The sequence below is a fragment of the Syngnathoides biaculeatus genome, chromosome 12 (assembly GCF_019802595.1).
Source record: "Syngnathoides biaculeatus isolate LvHL_M chromosome 12, ASM1980259v1, whole genome shotgun sequence".
NCBI classification, from domain to species: domain Eukaryota; kingdom Metazoa; phylum Chordata; class Actinopteri; order Syngnathiformes; family Syngnathidae; genus Syngnathoides; species Syngnathoides biaculeatus.
Window position 1 is genome coordinate 19258812 of NC_084651.1, and position 14870 is coordinate 19273681.

General features: G+C 41.3%; 1 protein-coding gene across 7 annotated transcripts in view; it reads left to right on the forward strand.

Moving 5' to 3' along the window:
• Positions 1-14870, forward strand: part of LOC133509631 (signal-induced proliferation-associated 1-like protein 2) — a 101998-nt gene that overhangs the window by 47486 nt on the left and 39642 nt on the right. For all 7 annotated transcript variants that reach the window (XM_061836861.1, XM_061836860.1, XM_061836854.1 and 4 more), the window contains exons 2-7: positions 1073-2835; positions 5811-5944; positions 8721-8909; positions 12897-13071; positions 13447-13550; positions 14398-14555. In XM_061836861.1, coding sequence (XP_061692845.1) covers positions 1416-2835; positions 5811-5944; positions 8721-8909; positions 12897-13071; positions 13447-13550; positions 14398-14555 — 2180 coding nt within the window. In that variant the 5' untranslated portion in view covers positions 1073-1415. The remainder of the gene's footprint in view (positions 1-1072; positions 2836-5810; positions 5945-8720; positions 8910-12896; positions 13072-13446; positions 13551-14397; positions 14556-14870) is intronic.

Sequence of the window (14870 nt, forward strand, 5' to 3'; positions counted from 1 at the left end):
GATACAAATGTCAATATTGTCCCATTTGTTTATTCTCTGACTTAGCTGTGAGGGTGGGATCAGCGAAACCTTTTTCAGAGTTGATGCTAGCAGAAGTACATTGGGAATTTTGTCTCATAATACGGTATATTTCTGTTAATAAAATTTGTCATGCCCAATTTCCCTTTTTTTCTTAACTTTTTTCCAACCAATAAAACTGCATGAAAAGTGTTTTTGAATATGCAAAAACATCCCTGCCATATGATTTGCAGGTCTTATCCAGCAGGCAGTGCCAGATACTGTATTTGAACATGTTAACATCTAGATGAACAGCTGCCTTCTGTTGCTATATTTCACTTCACCACCATCTGTTAAGAATCAGACAAGCTGATATACATCTGTTAAGTTATCAGGCCATAATTTTACCAACTCTTCTTAAATACACCACTCAGCTACATTTGGTGATACTGCATTATCGTGATTCCCAACCAGTGTGCCGGTGCACATTAGTGTGCCGTGAGTGCTCTTAAGGTGTCCTAAGGAAATATCAAATTTTACTTAAGTGCTCTAAAAATTATTTTCACGAAATAATGTATCTTTATTCATATATTTATATCGGTGAGACAAAGTGACAGAGCAAATAAATGTTCTTCTGTTAGATGGCAGAAAATACATACAGTAAGTACCCATAGATTTTGGCTTATAGGTGTGCTGTGAGATTTTTCAATTCAAAAATATGTCCCTTGGCTCCATAAAAGTTGAAAATCGTTGCTGTGTACACTATGGAATTCTAATACCAATACAGCACTTGGTTTTGTCCAGTGTAAAAGTATGCAAACGGTTTAGGTCTTAGGTGTATCGTAATGAGAGGGGTCTGCTTTCTGTCATATTTGGAATAAACATGTCCCAATAAAATCCAGTATTTTGTCCAACCTATCATTGTGCAAACAGTTTGGGTCATCATAATGAGCTGCATCAGAAAGTACAAGATCTATTTTTCCAATGTTTTCCATAAAGATGTCAATGTTAAAGGTTTTGTAGCACATTATCTGTGTGTATGTTAATATTTCCCTCTGTGTTTCCGTCCTTGTAGGCCCACCTCTTCCAGCCGTCATTCTACATTGGCGGCACACTGGGAAAAGATTCCACTCTTCAGCGCCTCAGCACTCCTCAGCCACTTGTCCTTGACATCCAAATGCTGTTTGTCAATTTTTGTACCAGTGGCCTTTTGTGAATTATGACAAGGGCAGCTCACGAAAGAGACCCCTTCTTCTTCTCTCATCAGTGAGAAGACCACGTGATATCATGAAGAAGGGTGCTAGGAGTCTGCTCTTCAAAGAGTCTGCTTTCAAGATATGAGTATTTTGAGCCCGGTGACGGACAATAAATCAAAACTTGCAGGAGTCGTGGGAGGCCCAGAAGAATAACACAGAGGAATGCAGTCAGAGGAGTTATTTAGCAGAAAACTCAAAGCCCTCAATGGTACCATGGGACCCCCAGGCTCCAACATGCAGGGTAAACTCGAATGTCCTGGCAAAACAAATGGTACTCCAGCCATGCCTAAAATGGGTGTCAGGGCTAGGGTAACAGAATGGCCTCCAAGGAAAGATGGATGGGATGGACGGCCAGCACCAAACTATCAGAGTGTGGTACAAATATTTCAGAACGGCCAGCAGGACCATACTGTGGAATTACTTCCTCAAGATGAACCAGTCTGTTTGGAGGTAGACTACTCTGATGCAAAGTATACCTTGAATGACCTTCTGAGCCACTCACCATTGAAAGGTCTTCATCCTATTCGTCAACGCAGCAACAGTGATGTCACAATCAGCGACATTGATTCTGAAGACATTGTAGACCAGACAGCTGTCAATCCGAACACCGGTGCTTCTTTACACCGTGAATATGGAAGTACATCTTCTATTGACCGCCAAGGTTTAAGTGGGGATGGCTTTTTTACCATGCTCAAGGGCTACAGAGTGGATACCTTGGACCACCGCAGTGTACCACCTGTGGGTTTTCCTGAGTTGTTGCGCTGTGACGCCTCCCTCTCTCCCAGCTTACAGACAGCAGCACAGATAGCCAGGGGGGAGTTTGTCACAATTCCAGGCTACGACTACATAGACAGCTCTCTTCTCTACAGCAGAGAACGGGAGAAGTCCTTCATGAGGCGCCTTAAGTCAGAGTCCTCTGAAACGTCTTTGTTTAGGAAGTTGAGGACAATTAAGAGCGAAAGTGATGCTTTGAGACTTTCTCTAGAGGACGATCGGCGACCACTGAGCTTTCAAAAATGCTTTGCCCATTATGACGTTCAGAGTGTTCTTTTTAACATCAGTGAAGCTGTAGCAAACCGTGCAAACCTGAGCCAAAGGAAGAACATTACTACTGGGGCTTCAGCTGCTTCTGCTGGGGGCCTGTCTGGTGTGGGAGCCACAGCTTTACCTGGACCAGGACCAGATGCTGGAGCAATAGGATGTAGTAGTGGAAATGCTGTCTTCTTTGAGTCACCATTAGGAAGCCGGGAAGACTTGAACCCAAAGGAGAACTTGGATGCCGATGAGGGGGACGGAAAGAGCAATAGCCTCATATTGGGCTGTCCGCACTTTCGCAACGAGATTGGCGGTGAGGGAGAAAGGAAGATTTCGCTTTCGAGAGCCAACAGTGCCAACTACAGTGGACTGTCAGAGAGCTGCTCCTTTGAATCCTCGCTAAGCTCCCACTGCACCAATGCAGGCGTCTCTGTATTGGAGGTGCCTCGAGAAAACCAGCCCATTCATAGGGAGAAGGTGAAACGCTACATCATTGAGCACATTGACCTCGGTGCATACTACTACCACAAGTTCTTCTATGGGAAGGGTAAGAAATCTCTCAATCTTGCTTGATGTTTATCTGTCTATGTATCTCTAGTCCTGCAACACAGTCTATCATTTTATCAGCAATCTTTCAGACCTGGGGATCAAAATTACTTTTTGATATAAGCCTGTCAAGGAGGTGCTGGTTAACAGTGAGGTAAAAATCGTGGCAATATTCTAAATATAGCATGGGGGCAACTGATGAAATGATGCTATTTTTGTGGTGGTGGACATTAATTTTGATTTCACTCGTATCCATGTCAGCATTCTAAATACTTTTGCAATTTTCTGAACTTTTCACATTATTGTTACACAAAATACAAGTAGAAGTGATCATTATTCATGGTTTCTGCCACAACAATAGCCTTGAAAATAAACAACTCCTTGGAATATATTTCTCTGATGGAGGAAAAAAAAGCCAGTACAGTGGGAAACCAAGTTCCCCAGTGGAACAGCCTTAGCTCATCATATCAGATATCTTGACATCCCAGTTATTTGTACAGGAAGTGAGGATATTAGGGCTAGGACAATAGCTGGATTGTCCTTGGTGCATGTTTCTCTTCCTTGGGAGGGGAGCGGTCATGTCCTCTCTGCATTTTGCTCTCAGCCTTGCTGCGAAGCTGTGTTTGGTCATGAGAAGTAAGAGGTAAGCGAGAGGGTATGTTGTGTTCTGCATGGGGGGCAATGGTCTGTGAGAATCCTTCTTTTGAAACTATGGGGTCAGAGGTTACCACGCCAAGGTCTGCGATCTCCCCATTAAAACACCTGTGAGCGTGGCTGCAAATACCCATGCCAGCCCAACCCATCACATCATTATGCTTGTCTGTTTTGCCACTGTTTTAGGATTGGCTGCTCTCAGCAGATTGAATTTCCCAACCTTAAGCCCCACAGAAAACAGCTGCTTCATCTTTTAACACTGGCAGATGCCCGAATGTCCTCAAAAACATGCTCTGCTTTACATTATGCTCAGTATCAGTTTGTAAATTCACTCAAAGCCCTCGTGAGGTTAATGAGACTAGAAATGTATGTTTAAATGTACCATTGAAGTTCTTAGGTTAATCATTGACTGTGAAAGGTTCCCTCCCTCCTTCACTCTCCCATGAAATGGTTCCGTATAGTGTTTAACGTCTCTGGTAACACAGGCGACCACATGTACATAGTTTGTATAGCTGAAGTACCTTCTGCAGCTGTCACTTTGGTTTTCATGTTCGTCTCCTTTGGTAATGATGATGCTTTTTCACATTTTCTGAATGTAGCCATTGCCCTTTATATGAGGTGTTTTATTGGAGAGACAAGTCTGTCATCACCTCAGATGCATACACACCCATGCACAAAAAAAGATGGAGACTCTCACAGACATGACCATGTGTCACTACTTAAAAGGATGCTTTTATCAGTCTCCATTTGATCTCACAGATACTTGAAGCCATATTTGCATGAGCCTGGGTGTTGTTCCCCAAGACAGCCCAAATGTTTGTGTTTATGCACAATCAAAAGCCAGCCAGGCTCTCTTTCAGGATCTGGTCATTGTCACATTGTATTGTATTGTCACTTGTATTTTGAAAGGCACTCAACTAAAGAGGCTTAAAACTGTATGTTATAAAACGGTGTTGTTCTATAGCACTAAATATCCATCCATTTACTAAGCCGCTCATCCTCATAAGGGTCACGGGAGCGCTGAAGCCTAACCCAGCTATTTTCAGGCAGGAGGCAGGGTACAACCTGAATTGGTTGTCAGCCAACCGCAGGGCACATACAGACAAACAATCATTTGCACTCACAATCACACCTAGGGGCAATTTAGAGTCTCCAATGAATGCATGTTTTTGGGACGTGGGAGGAAACTGGACGGTTTGGAGAAAACTTACACAGGCACAGAGGGCGCATGCAAACTCCACACAGGCGGGGCCGGGATTTGAACCCTGGTCCTCGGAACTGTGAGGCAGAAGCTCTAACCAGTCGTACACCGTGCCGCCTCCCGCCAGATATTTAAAGTTAAAAGTGATGCATGCGATGTTGCTCATGGTGTTTTGAAGTGGCAGTGCATTGCAGGTGGCAAGAAGACCTGAAGGTGTTATTTGAAATGACAACCCAAACCATCAATTTCTTAACCTTTGGCATATGTTCAACAGAGTGATGTGAGGCAGTGACATGTTACGCAAAAGTGTTGACAAAAAACTTTCAGCTGCACTCAACACCATCAGTATTCAGTTGCCTCTTGGCCTTCTACCAACGTTTGACCTCATGCCTCACAGAGCATTCCCCCTCACTCCACCATTCCTGACAAGCCATGGATTTCTCACATGGTTAAACTTGGCTTCCTTTAATACAGTTTATTTATTATTAATGGTAAAATGCGCTTTGCTCTTAGTCAGTTCAAAAAAATAACGTTTAAGATACACAGTGCAAGTGGCATGGACACAACATCTCACCTCTGCAGAAATGATAATGACCATGATCCAAAGAATCTTCACATTTTCAGGATTAGTCTCAAAATGGTATATTTTGGTATCATAAATTCATCAATTCCATATGCAAAAACAATAATATAAACCCACTGTCATTAAGTTCTTAATGTCTAAATAATAATAATAAAAAAATCTATATCAAACATGAAAATGGGGTATACTGATAATGATGAGTTACGGTGACATTTACAAAGCTGTATTTTCATTTGTTACATTTTTTATAATAAATCCAAGTTCTTCTGTGTTCTAATTATGAGTGAATCAATTTGAAACATTCATTTTACAATCTCCTCCCTTATTTGAATCTTTTGTCAAAGCTGGACTTTTAAAGTTTGAATCATTTACAGGATTCAATTCACCACATATCCATAGACAATTTGTCAAAGTAAACGCTGCACTTTTATCTCAATCATTATTCAAAAAGTCTTCACAAATGCCTGAGAAAGGTCTCGAAAAAATGTCAACGTTGAACTGTTGAGATTAATTTGATCTTTTTTTAATGCATCTCCAGAGCATCAAAACTATTTTGGGGTAGACGACCATTTGGGACCTGTGGCAGTCAGCATCCGCAGGGAGCGGCTGGATGACGGGAAGGAGAAAGATGGAATGCAGTACAACTATCGAATCACCTTCAGAACCAGTCAGGTAAAATTAATGCTCTGATGTTTGCTATTTCTTTCCGCCCTGCTTAGTGTCATAAATCGGACTGGAACTATTACAAATCCATGGTAGGGACACCTACTTCCTGTCAGTGTATTGACCTGTCTTCTAAACGTGCTTTTAAATGCTATTCTTCACATTGCCTTCAGCACGTTTGAGTCACTGAGGTCATTCAGGCAGGACAAGGGTGTTTTCAGATAAATAAGTAACCTCTGCTGTACAGAGGTGACGCACAGAAGCTATTACCATGTCTGATGAATGCACCTCTGAGTAGATAAGCTTTACAATCTCCATCCATTTTCCAAGCCGCTTATCCTCACAAGGGTTGCAGGAGTCCCGAAGCCTATCCCACCTAACTTTGGGCGACAGGCGGACTACACCCTGAAGTGGTTGGCACACAGTTGCAGGGCACCTATCACATTTGATTAAATGTATTTCATATTCAAGACACACTGTTGCTCTTCTTTTATCTAAATTGATTATAGTGGTTATTGAATATCGGTAAAAGAAAAAAATAAAAGCTAATTTATCGGTTAATGGCACTGTAGCTGAATGACCGGTTACCTGCTTCACATCTCTGAATACATGGTTTCAAATCAGGGCAAACCCATGTGAAATTTGAATCTTCTCCCTGTGCTTGTGTGGGTTTCTCTTCTCTCATCTCAAAAATGCATGGACAAATCCAATTTCTCCATGAGTGTGAATGGGACTGTGAATGGTTTTGTCTGTGCGCGCGAGTGACTGGCGACCAGTTCAGAGTGTACCCTGCCTCTCGCTCAGAGTCCAGAGATAGACCCCAGCACAGACGCGACCTGAGTGACGATAACCTGTTCAGAAAATGGATGGATGCATGGATGATTGCTGCGTTAGTTTGTTTAATCTATCCAATCAAAGCTACATTACAGTTTGCAGTTCCGACATTTTGCCCACGTCATTGGTGACAGATATCAGTTTAATTAAAGCAATTTACTGTACCATGTCATAAACTACTTGCCCTGTGGCATAGCTATCAAACACAATGCCCGGGGGGCCAAATGAAGCCCCCTCATTTTTCCGCATACTGTATGTAATAATATGAGGCGATTATGCTTATATGGTTTCACATTCATAATAGCCCTCTCCATCATAACTACAATGTGGCCCTGACAAAAATGAGGTTGACACCCCTGCCCTCTGGGATACATCTCACTTTGCAAGGAAATGCTCATTTTCAAATTGATTTTTGTTGGGGTTTTTACTTATCAATCAAATCCCAGTGAATTTTAAGTCACTGTAAAAATGGACATGGAGCCAGCTCCTGCCCATATATCTTTTTTAAATTCTTGTTTCCTCAACGTAAGTAAAATTATTTTCATCCCAGTGGTGGGAAATTGTGTTCTCTAATTATAGTGAACAGCAGATCTCTCTAGACTGAGCCTCTGCGATGCCAAACATACTGGCTGCCTTGCTCAACAGCCTCATTTGAGTTCCTTCCTTTGTTACAAGCCTATGTGCAGAAATGTTTGAGTGGCCATGAAAAGAAGTGGAAGCTTACGCTCCCCAAATCTACATTAAAAACTTAATTGCATCCAGTGGTTCTGTGACAGCCATGGCTCAGTTGCTACTGGCCTTGCACGCTCTCCCCCACCCACACAAATACAACTTTATTAATCCACAATCTGGAATGCTCCATCTCATGGTCCCTGTTGGTACAGGAGCCCTCACACTGATAGATGCATGGTGGTCTCAACCAATGAATAATTCAGGTGCAACAGATGTGTCGGGCAAAGAAATGTCACTGATATCCAGTACCATTCTTGGGTGTATGCAGCACTCCCTCGATAAAACAATGTATCTGGGTCATGCAAACCAGCCATGTAGCATGCAATTTGAACTCCCAAACCACTGGAGCATCTATTTGCATGGGCTCCTATCATTAAGCCCCAGCGCTCTTTGCCTCTCTGTCCCATTATTTGCTTGTTGTTAAGTAATCTGCTTTTCAGCATGCCACTATCTCAGACAGCCATTGCCTGCTGACATTTTCAGTAAGTCCACAGGCTGTACAGATAGGAGATTCATAGGTGTAAATGTGTCTGTAATGTTCCAAACAACAACATATCGTTACAGACAGTCTCTTTTAAAGCAGATGGGAATTTCATAGGTGTAAATGTGCCCGTAATGTTCCAAACAACAACATCTCGTTACAGACAACATCTTTTAAAGCTGTGTGATTCAACTATTACCAGCACATTAATGGCCGTAACACTAAAATACCACTTAACGTCTAGTGTTCGGATAGACTATTTTAACGTAATGAGCCGTTGCCCTGAATAGCACAGCGAAACATGAAATTATATCACTGTATAACTGGATTTCTTGCAGCAAGGATATGTCTACCCATTTTGATATTGGTACAAAATGTTTTAAGCCATCATCAAATCATTGTTTTCCAGACACACTGCCCTACAAGATAGGAGAGAGCACAGAGACGTAACCCTCATACTTTGACGGCAACTTTTGCTACACCTCCAGGAAGTTATACAATACAATAGTAAAATGATAATACTGCCCAGTTTTACTCAAAATGGTCAATTTGTTATTATTCAAACAACGTGTGTGGAGTGGTGTAGAATGTCACTTAACAGCATCAGATTAGAGCTCTGATAAATGTCCCCTCTCATACTGTAGGTTAGAGGTATTCAATGCTGTATCCAATTTGTAGATATTGTATACAACAGAGCATATCGTAGGTGCTCAGCCTTTGCCATCTGTATCCTGACAGCTGACCACCCTCCGAGGAGCGATCCTGGAAGATGCAATTCCATCCACAGCACGACATGGGACGGCCCGTGGGTTGCCGCTGAAGGAAGTACTCGAATATGTCATCCCAGAACTCAATATCCAATGCTTGAGGCTGGCAATCAATTCTCCTAAAGTCCCAGAGCAACTTCTGAAGTTGGATGAACAAGGGGTAAGTGCAGATTTCTTTAATTGGTGATGTTGGATGTTCAAGAGCACATGCATATATGGAAAATGCCTTCTTCCAAATAATTTGACATTTTTGGATATGTTTTGGGAACACCTTTATTCATGACTAACGGCATAGACATGGAAAGTCATAACAAAAGGTTAAACTCATAAGATTGCCACTGAGGTGATGGCTGTGCTGAGCAATGTTCAAGGTAAAGAGAGTACATGATGTGAAATGTGGCTTTAGAATACTTTAAAAAAATGAATAAGTAAAAATCAAGATGCTCTTTGCTCTCTCAAACGCTGTGAGTGTGTCCTCTGAATGTGCTGAACCCCCGCCATGCTCAATGGTTAATTGTTGATGGGGATGGTGGGGAGTTGTGTGTGTGTGTGTGTGTTTGGGGGGGGGGTTTAAGCTGGGGGAACCAAGTACGTCACTGGACACCGTTTTAATTAATGCCCAAAAAACAAATAAAAAGAAATGGTGAAAAACAATTAAACACCAGGGGCTCTTTTTCGTCGACTGTGCAGGTGCGCTTCATCTTTACAAATAGTCTATTTTGATTTTCATACAAGTGCGAGACTCGCTGCAGGTGTTTGCCAAAGTGGCAGACCCATCTACGCCAAGCGGGCCAGCAAAGGTGAACCCTTTGGCATGCGCTTGGTGGCGGGAAATTTTGGACTCAGAAAGTTCGTGTAAACTTATCCCTACTGAGACTACCTCTAAGTTTTGGCACATGTGCACGCACCTGATTTCGAGTCCCCATGTAACCAACCCTGTATGTTTGGGAGATGTGGGAGGAAACCGGAGTACCCAGAGAAAGCCCACACAGGGACTAGGACAACTCCACACAGAGGGGCCTGGGATTTGAACCCTGGTCCTCAGAACTGTGAAGCAGATGTGCTAACCAAGTCGTTAACCCTGTTGCCTGATTATTTATGCTTTTATGTATTAGTAGTAGTAGTGGTATCATCATCGTCATCATACATACTGACCGGCTTGGGGGGGGGGGGGGATTGTCATCGGAGGGGGTGTACAATAGATAAAGTACATAAAGTCAGCAGCAGTTTTCACCAGCTCATTCTGGACACAGTAAGGTTTCCCGTCTTCTATGTCCTCTTTTCGTTCAAAGAGATCTTCAATCAAGACGACTGTGATGCTTTTAAAGGAAATTAAAGAAGCCTTTTCGATTGGACAGGATTGAAGTCTGCTGTGACAACCTCCACTCCAGAGTAGACCTCCCTCTTTTAAATGCTCTGGGGGTACGCCGATCCACAAAATTACCAAAACCATGTTTAGCCGGTCAGACATACAACAAGCACATTCCTGGATTTGAGCTAGTTCCAAAAATAGAGCCCTGGATGATGGCCCGAGTTGTGTTTGTGTCAAACACTTTTGGAATTATGGCCTAAATTTTCCACAGTTGAGTATGACATACAGTAGTTGTCAGTATTTTGTTTTCATCAACTACATTCAGTTACTTAAAAACAAAACTATATTTCACTTTAAAATGGGACTTAGTGGAATTTTTTCAGCCGCTCTAAGGACCTTAGACAGCATGTCACACCTAATTCTAATGACTATAAATCCTACACACTCAACCTGCATTGATTATTTAGACTCTTCTGAGGTGATGAATGAAGTAACACATTCAATAACGTGATTCTGTGCTGGTAGGTTATTTTGCTTGAATGATGCAGGATGTCACATGACGTTATCTACATGTAAGTGCTCTTTTATTGATAAGAACTCCTACAGGTACAGTATTGGATTTATTGGACAGAAAGAAGTGTGCTGGGATTAAGCAACATTGCACTTGGTTGTCTGAGGCTGCCTATTAGAGATATGGCTACTTATCAGGGTAATTACATTCGTTAGCATGAAGCATTCCTTCCAAATGTCAGGGGATTGCCTTTTAAAATGTGAATGAGTGCCATTTCCCTCTGGTAGATCAGGATTTAGTTCCACAGTGTAAACACGAGGAGTCAAGTGACCTCTCTAAAGTGAGTTAAATGTAATTAAGATTGCAATAGATTTGCTCATAACCATAAGCTAACTTTGTTAAAAGATGAAGAATTACAATAGTCACCACTTTTATATTTGGGATCTTTATTAGTTTACACTCCTGATTTGATCATTCAAATGACTGTTGCTGTGTAAATTGGATTTTCAGACCCTCAGTAATGTGACAGGAACGATTCCAACTTCAACAGCCTTTCGTTTCATGGTTGTGCGTGTACAGTGATGACTGTGGAACAGTTGGATGTTTTTTTTTTTCATTTGCATGTCTATCAGATTATGTGTTTCCACGATTTGTGAGAGGTCTTCAGAGTATCTACATGATCGGTTTTGCTGAGAGAAAATCCCTCCTAGCTGCACATTCGGTTGCTCTAATGACCAAGATGTAAAAGGAGATATGAACACATTAATGTATTTTACATGTGTGCACATGGACTGGAAAATGCATCAGCCTCCAAAACATTTGGGCATGTGATTTTAGGTTATATATCATAAATCATAGTCTTAGGTAAGCTATTCATGTAAAATCTAAAATATCTGTTCCCTCCATCTAGAAAAGGCCCAGACCCTTTCCATTACCATCCTTATTACATTATCTCAGACTTTATACATTAAATTTTTTACAAGGAGCGATGGGAACAAGATTGAAACTAGGTTTATGGTGTTAGAAACTAGTACCCTTCTAATAAATGATTTACTGCCATTGTCTTCCATATGTATCTTCACTAGAACTTTGTTGGAAACATAAATACTAGATAATTTTTATAATTGGACAACTTCCATTGTTTTTCTATTTTTGTGGTTTGATGCCATGGAGGAGAGGAACCTATTTGTCATACTGTTTCATGAGCTGAAACTACTTCAGGAAACGCTTACAGAAGCTATATTGTGAGCTTTATATCAGGAGATTTACCATTGCACGTGTTCTCTCTGCTGTTATGATTGCACAAGCAATGGCAACGTCCCACCAATCTAATTACTGTCAATGTAATTGTTATTTCCATTGGCCAGTGTCTTAAAAAGAGTAAAAAAAGGAAGGTTAAATGAACCCAAGATTTGCTTTTTTTCCCAAGGGAAGGAACCTCATCTTCCCATTGCCACTGCTTGACATGGTATAACCCTTCTGTCAGTGCTGCCACTTTAGCACCACCAGATTTCCTGATAGGGGAAGTCACCATGACAACAGTGTCAGCAGTACACCAGGAGCGGATGACCTGTAAGGGAGGGGGGGAAAAAAGCAATTCTATTTTTCTGCTTTTTACTTTTCAGATCCACAGAAACCTTTTTTTTTTTTTTTTTTTTTTTTGCTGTAAAGACCTATTGGTGCTGGGTCAAGTTCAAGATGTCTTTAAGTGAGGATACGGGCAACAGGTGCCAAATACAGAGGCTCACGGTCATTTATTATTTCCCCTCTGACTCTTTGTTTTGGTCAGTTTCAAGGAGCAGTGAGCCATTAAAAATTGATGGTGGAGAAGGCTCCACATGCCGCTTCGACCTGGCCAGTAATACTACCTGCAATAAAAAACAAAACAGATAAAGTGTAGTGTTATATTTTGACTGTGGACTCGACTTTGCCATTTAGACATATCTTTATCAAAGCTCGATACTGTAATAATAATGGTAGTCAAAATAAAAGCTTTCATGTGAGATCAAGTGCATATTTTGAAATCACTGCTTATGATCTGCAGCTGCAAATGTAGTACGTATTAACTGGGTTACGATTTAGGCTTAACACGATGCCCATGTGATGTCCTAGCTTTACTTTACAAAGGGGGGAATTCAGCTCTGGCCTAGAAGAGGTTATGAAAGCCATCACATTAGCTGTGACATGACAAGTGGGCACTCTCAGGCTTTTGAGTGCATCATGCAGAGTATGCACAAGTGTTTTGTATGCTACAAAGCTCCAGCGGGAAATTATACTTACTCTCTTGAGTGTGTGCTTGTGTGTATGTCTCTCTCTCTCTCCAGCTAAGTTTCCAGCATAAGGTCGGTGTGCTTTATTGTAAGGCTGGCCAAAGCACCGAGGAAGAGATGTACAATAACGAGAGCGCTGGACCAGCACTGGAGGAGTTCTTGGATCTTTTGGGCCAGAGAGTTCGTCTCAAAGGGTTCACAAAGTACAGAGCGCAGCTAGATAACAAAAGTAAGATCACCCCCTCAAAGAAAATAATGAAAAAAAATATGGAATAATAATTGGAATAGCAGTTACTTAATTCTTCATTTTGAATTATTTTGATGTGTAAAATGCGCCTTGATGCAAGTGAGGCCAAGTTGAGTGAGCTACAGGAGATGGGTGTAACCAACGGTTTGAGTAAGTCTCGATTAGTGTACAATCTTACAAGAAAGACATAACATCCTCTTATGGTGGCATAATTCTGTGCAGGAGTTCAGAGATTTCAAAGATAATAGCAATTAATTTGCCTATTCGATGCAAGAATTTCCGTCTTCAATCTGATTGCAATTAAAAATGTTCTTTAAACATGAGACTAAGTTGTCCCCGTCCCCCCTCCCCCCCCAGCTGATTCCACAGGCACACATTCTCTCTACACCACCTACAAGGACTATGAGCTGATGTTTCACGTATCCACCATGCTCCCTTACACCCCCAACAACAGACAACAGGTCAGTCAACACCACAAACATTAGTATAGCATCCCTTTGTTGTAAACCAGTTTGATGCACGACTTTAGTCTCTAAGCAGCTTCCTAAAAGGAGGGCTTAATTCATGACTGCAGCCAGTCTGCCCCACCAAAATCATTTTGCACAATAACATCCCATCACATTGAAACGGAGCATTGCCAAGGCAACGCGACCTCATAGTAGGATTTTAATCAATGCATCCCCAGGGGCTGGACCTGGCTATCTCCACTAATAAGTGAAATTAAATTATTGTCGCCGTTGCTCGACAACCAGTGCTCCCATAAATATGCAATCATCAAGGTCCCCTTAGTTGAGTTTTTACTCACTTTTTGTGTTGACATGAATGCGCAATGAACAAAAGGACTTCAGACACTTGTGATTTGTCTTTTATTTGTATGTCACAATGCTGGGTCACTTAATTTAAACCTTGATAATCTTTCCTCAGTAGCAAATTGCTCCAACTATCCTCTCACATTTACCTCTCTTGCCTCTATTTAAGCTTTGATCTAAATTCACTTAATCCTGAAAATACAGTACACAAATCAACAGAAAGGCTGCCTAAATTAGATTTGGGGATCAACGATTTCTCTCCTAAAGTTCCTGACTCACTGAGAAAAAAACTTTTCTGAATAGAGATTAGATTCTGAATGTTAAAGATATTTTAGTCATATGATCAGTATTAAAAACAGTCTACCTGACAGCAATTGTCATTTTTTTCCCTTTTATAAAACTGTTGATGTCCTGGTGTTGTTTTTTAGTTATATCAGGAAAAGGCACATTCACATTTTTTTCCCTTTGTATAAAATAGATGTCCCTGTCTTGTTTTTAGTTATTGCGGAAAAGGCACATTGGCAATGACATTGTCACCATAGTATTCCAGGAGCCCGGGGCCCTTCCTTTTACTCCAAAGAGCATCCGTTCTCATTTCCAGCATGTATTTGTCATCGTCAAAGTCCACAATCCCTGCACTGATAATGTCTGCTACAGGTAAATAAAACAAGCGTGCCTTTCAAAATCTAAATGTGTGTGGCTACATCTCAAATCAACAGATATTGCAGCTATTTTACTTTGGAATGAGAGTCAGTTAAATAGCTTTAAGACAAAATAAGTAGTTGTGTTCGTCCTGTGATTGGCTTACCATAAATGTCTTTGCGCCACCCATTTTAATAGCTATTAATCCGGGAGGGTAATGGTAATCTTCTACTGATCGTTCTCTATGGTTTGTGCTATGGCTTCATAGTATTTGTCAGTGGGAAATGACAAGTGAGTCTTTTGATCTGCTCAGTAATGATGGTTATGAAA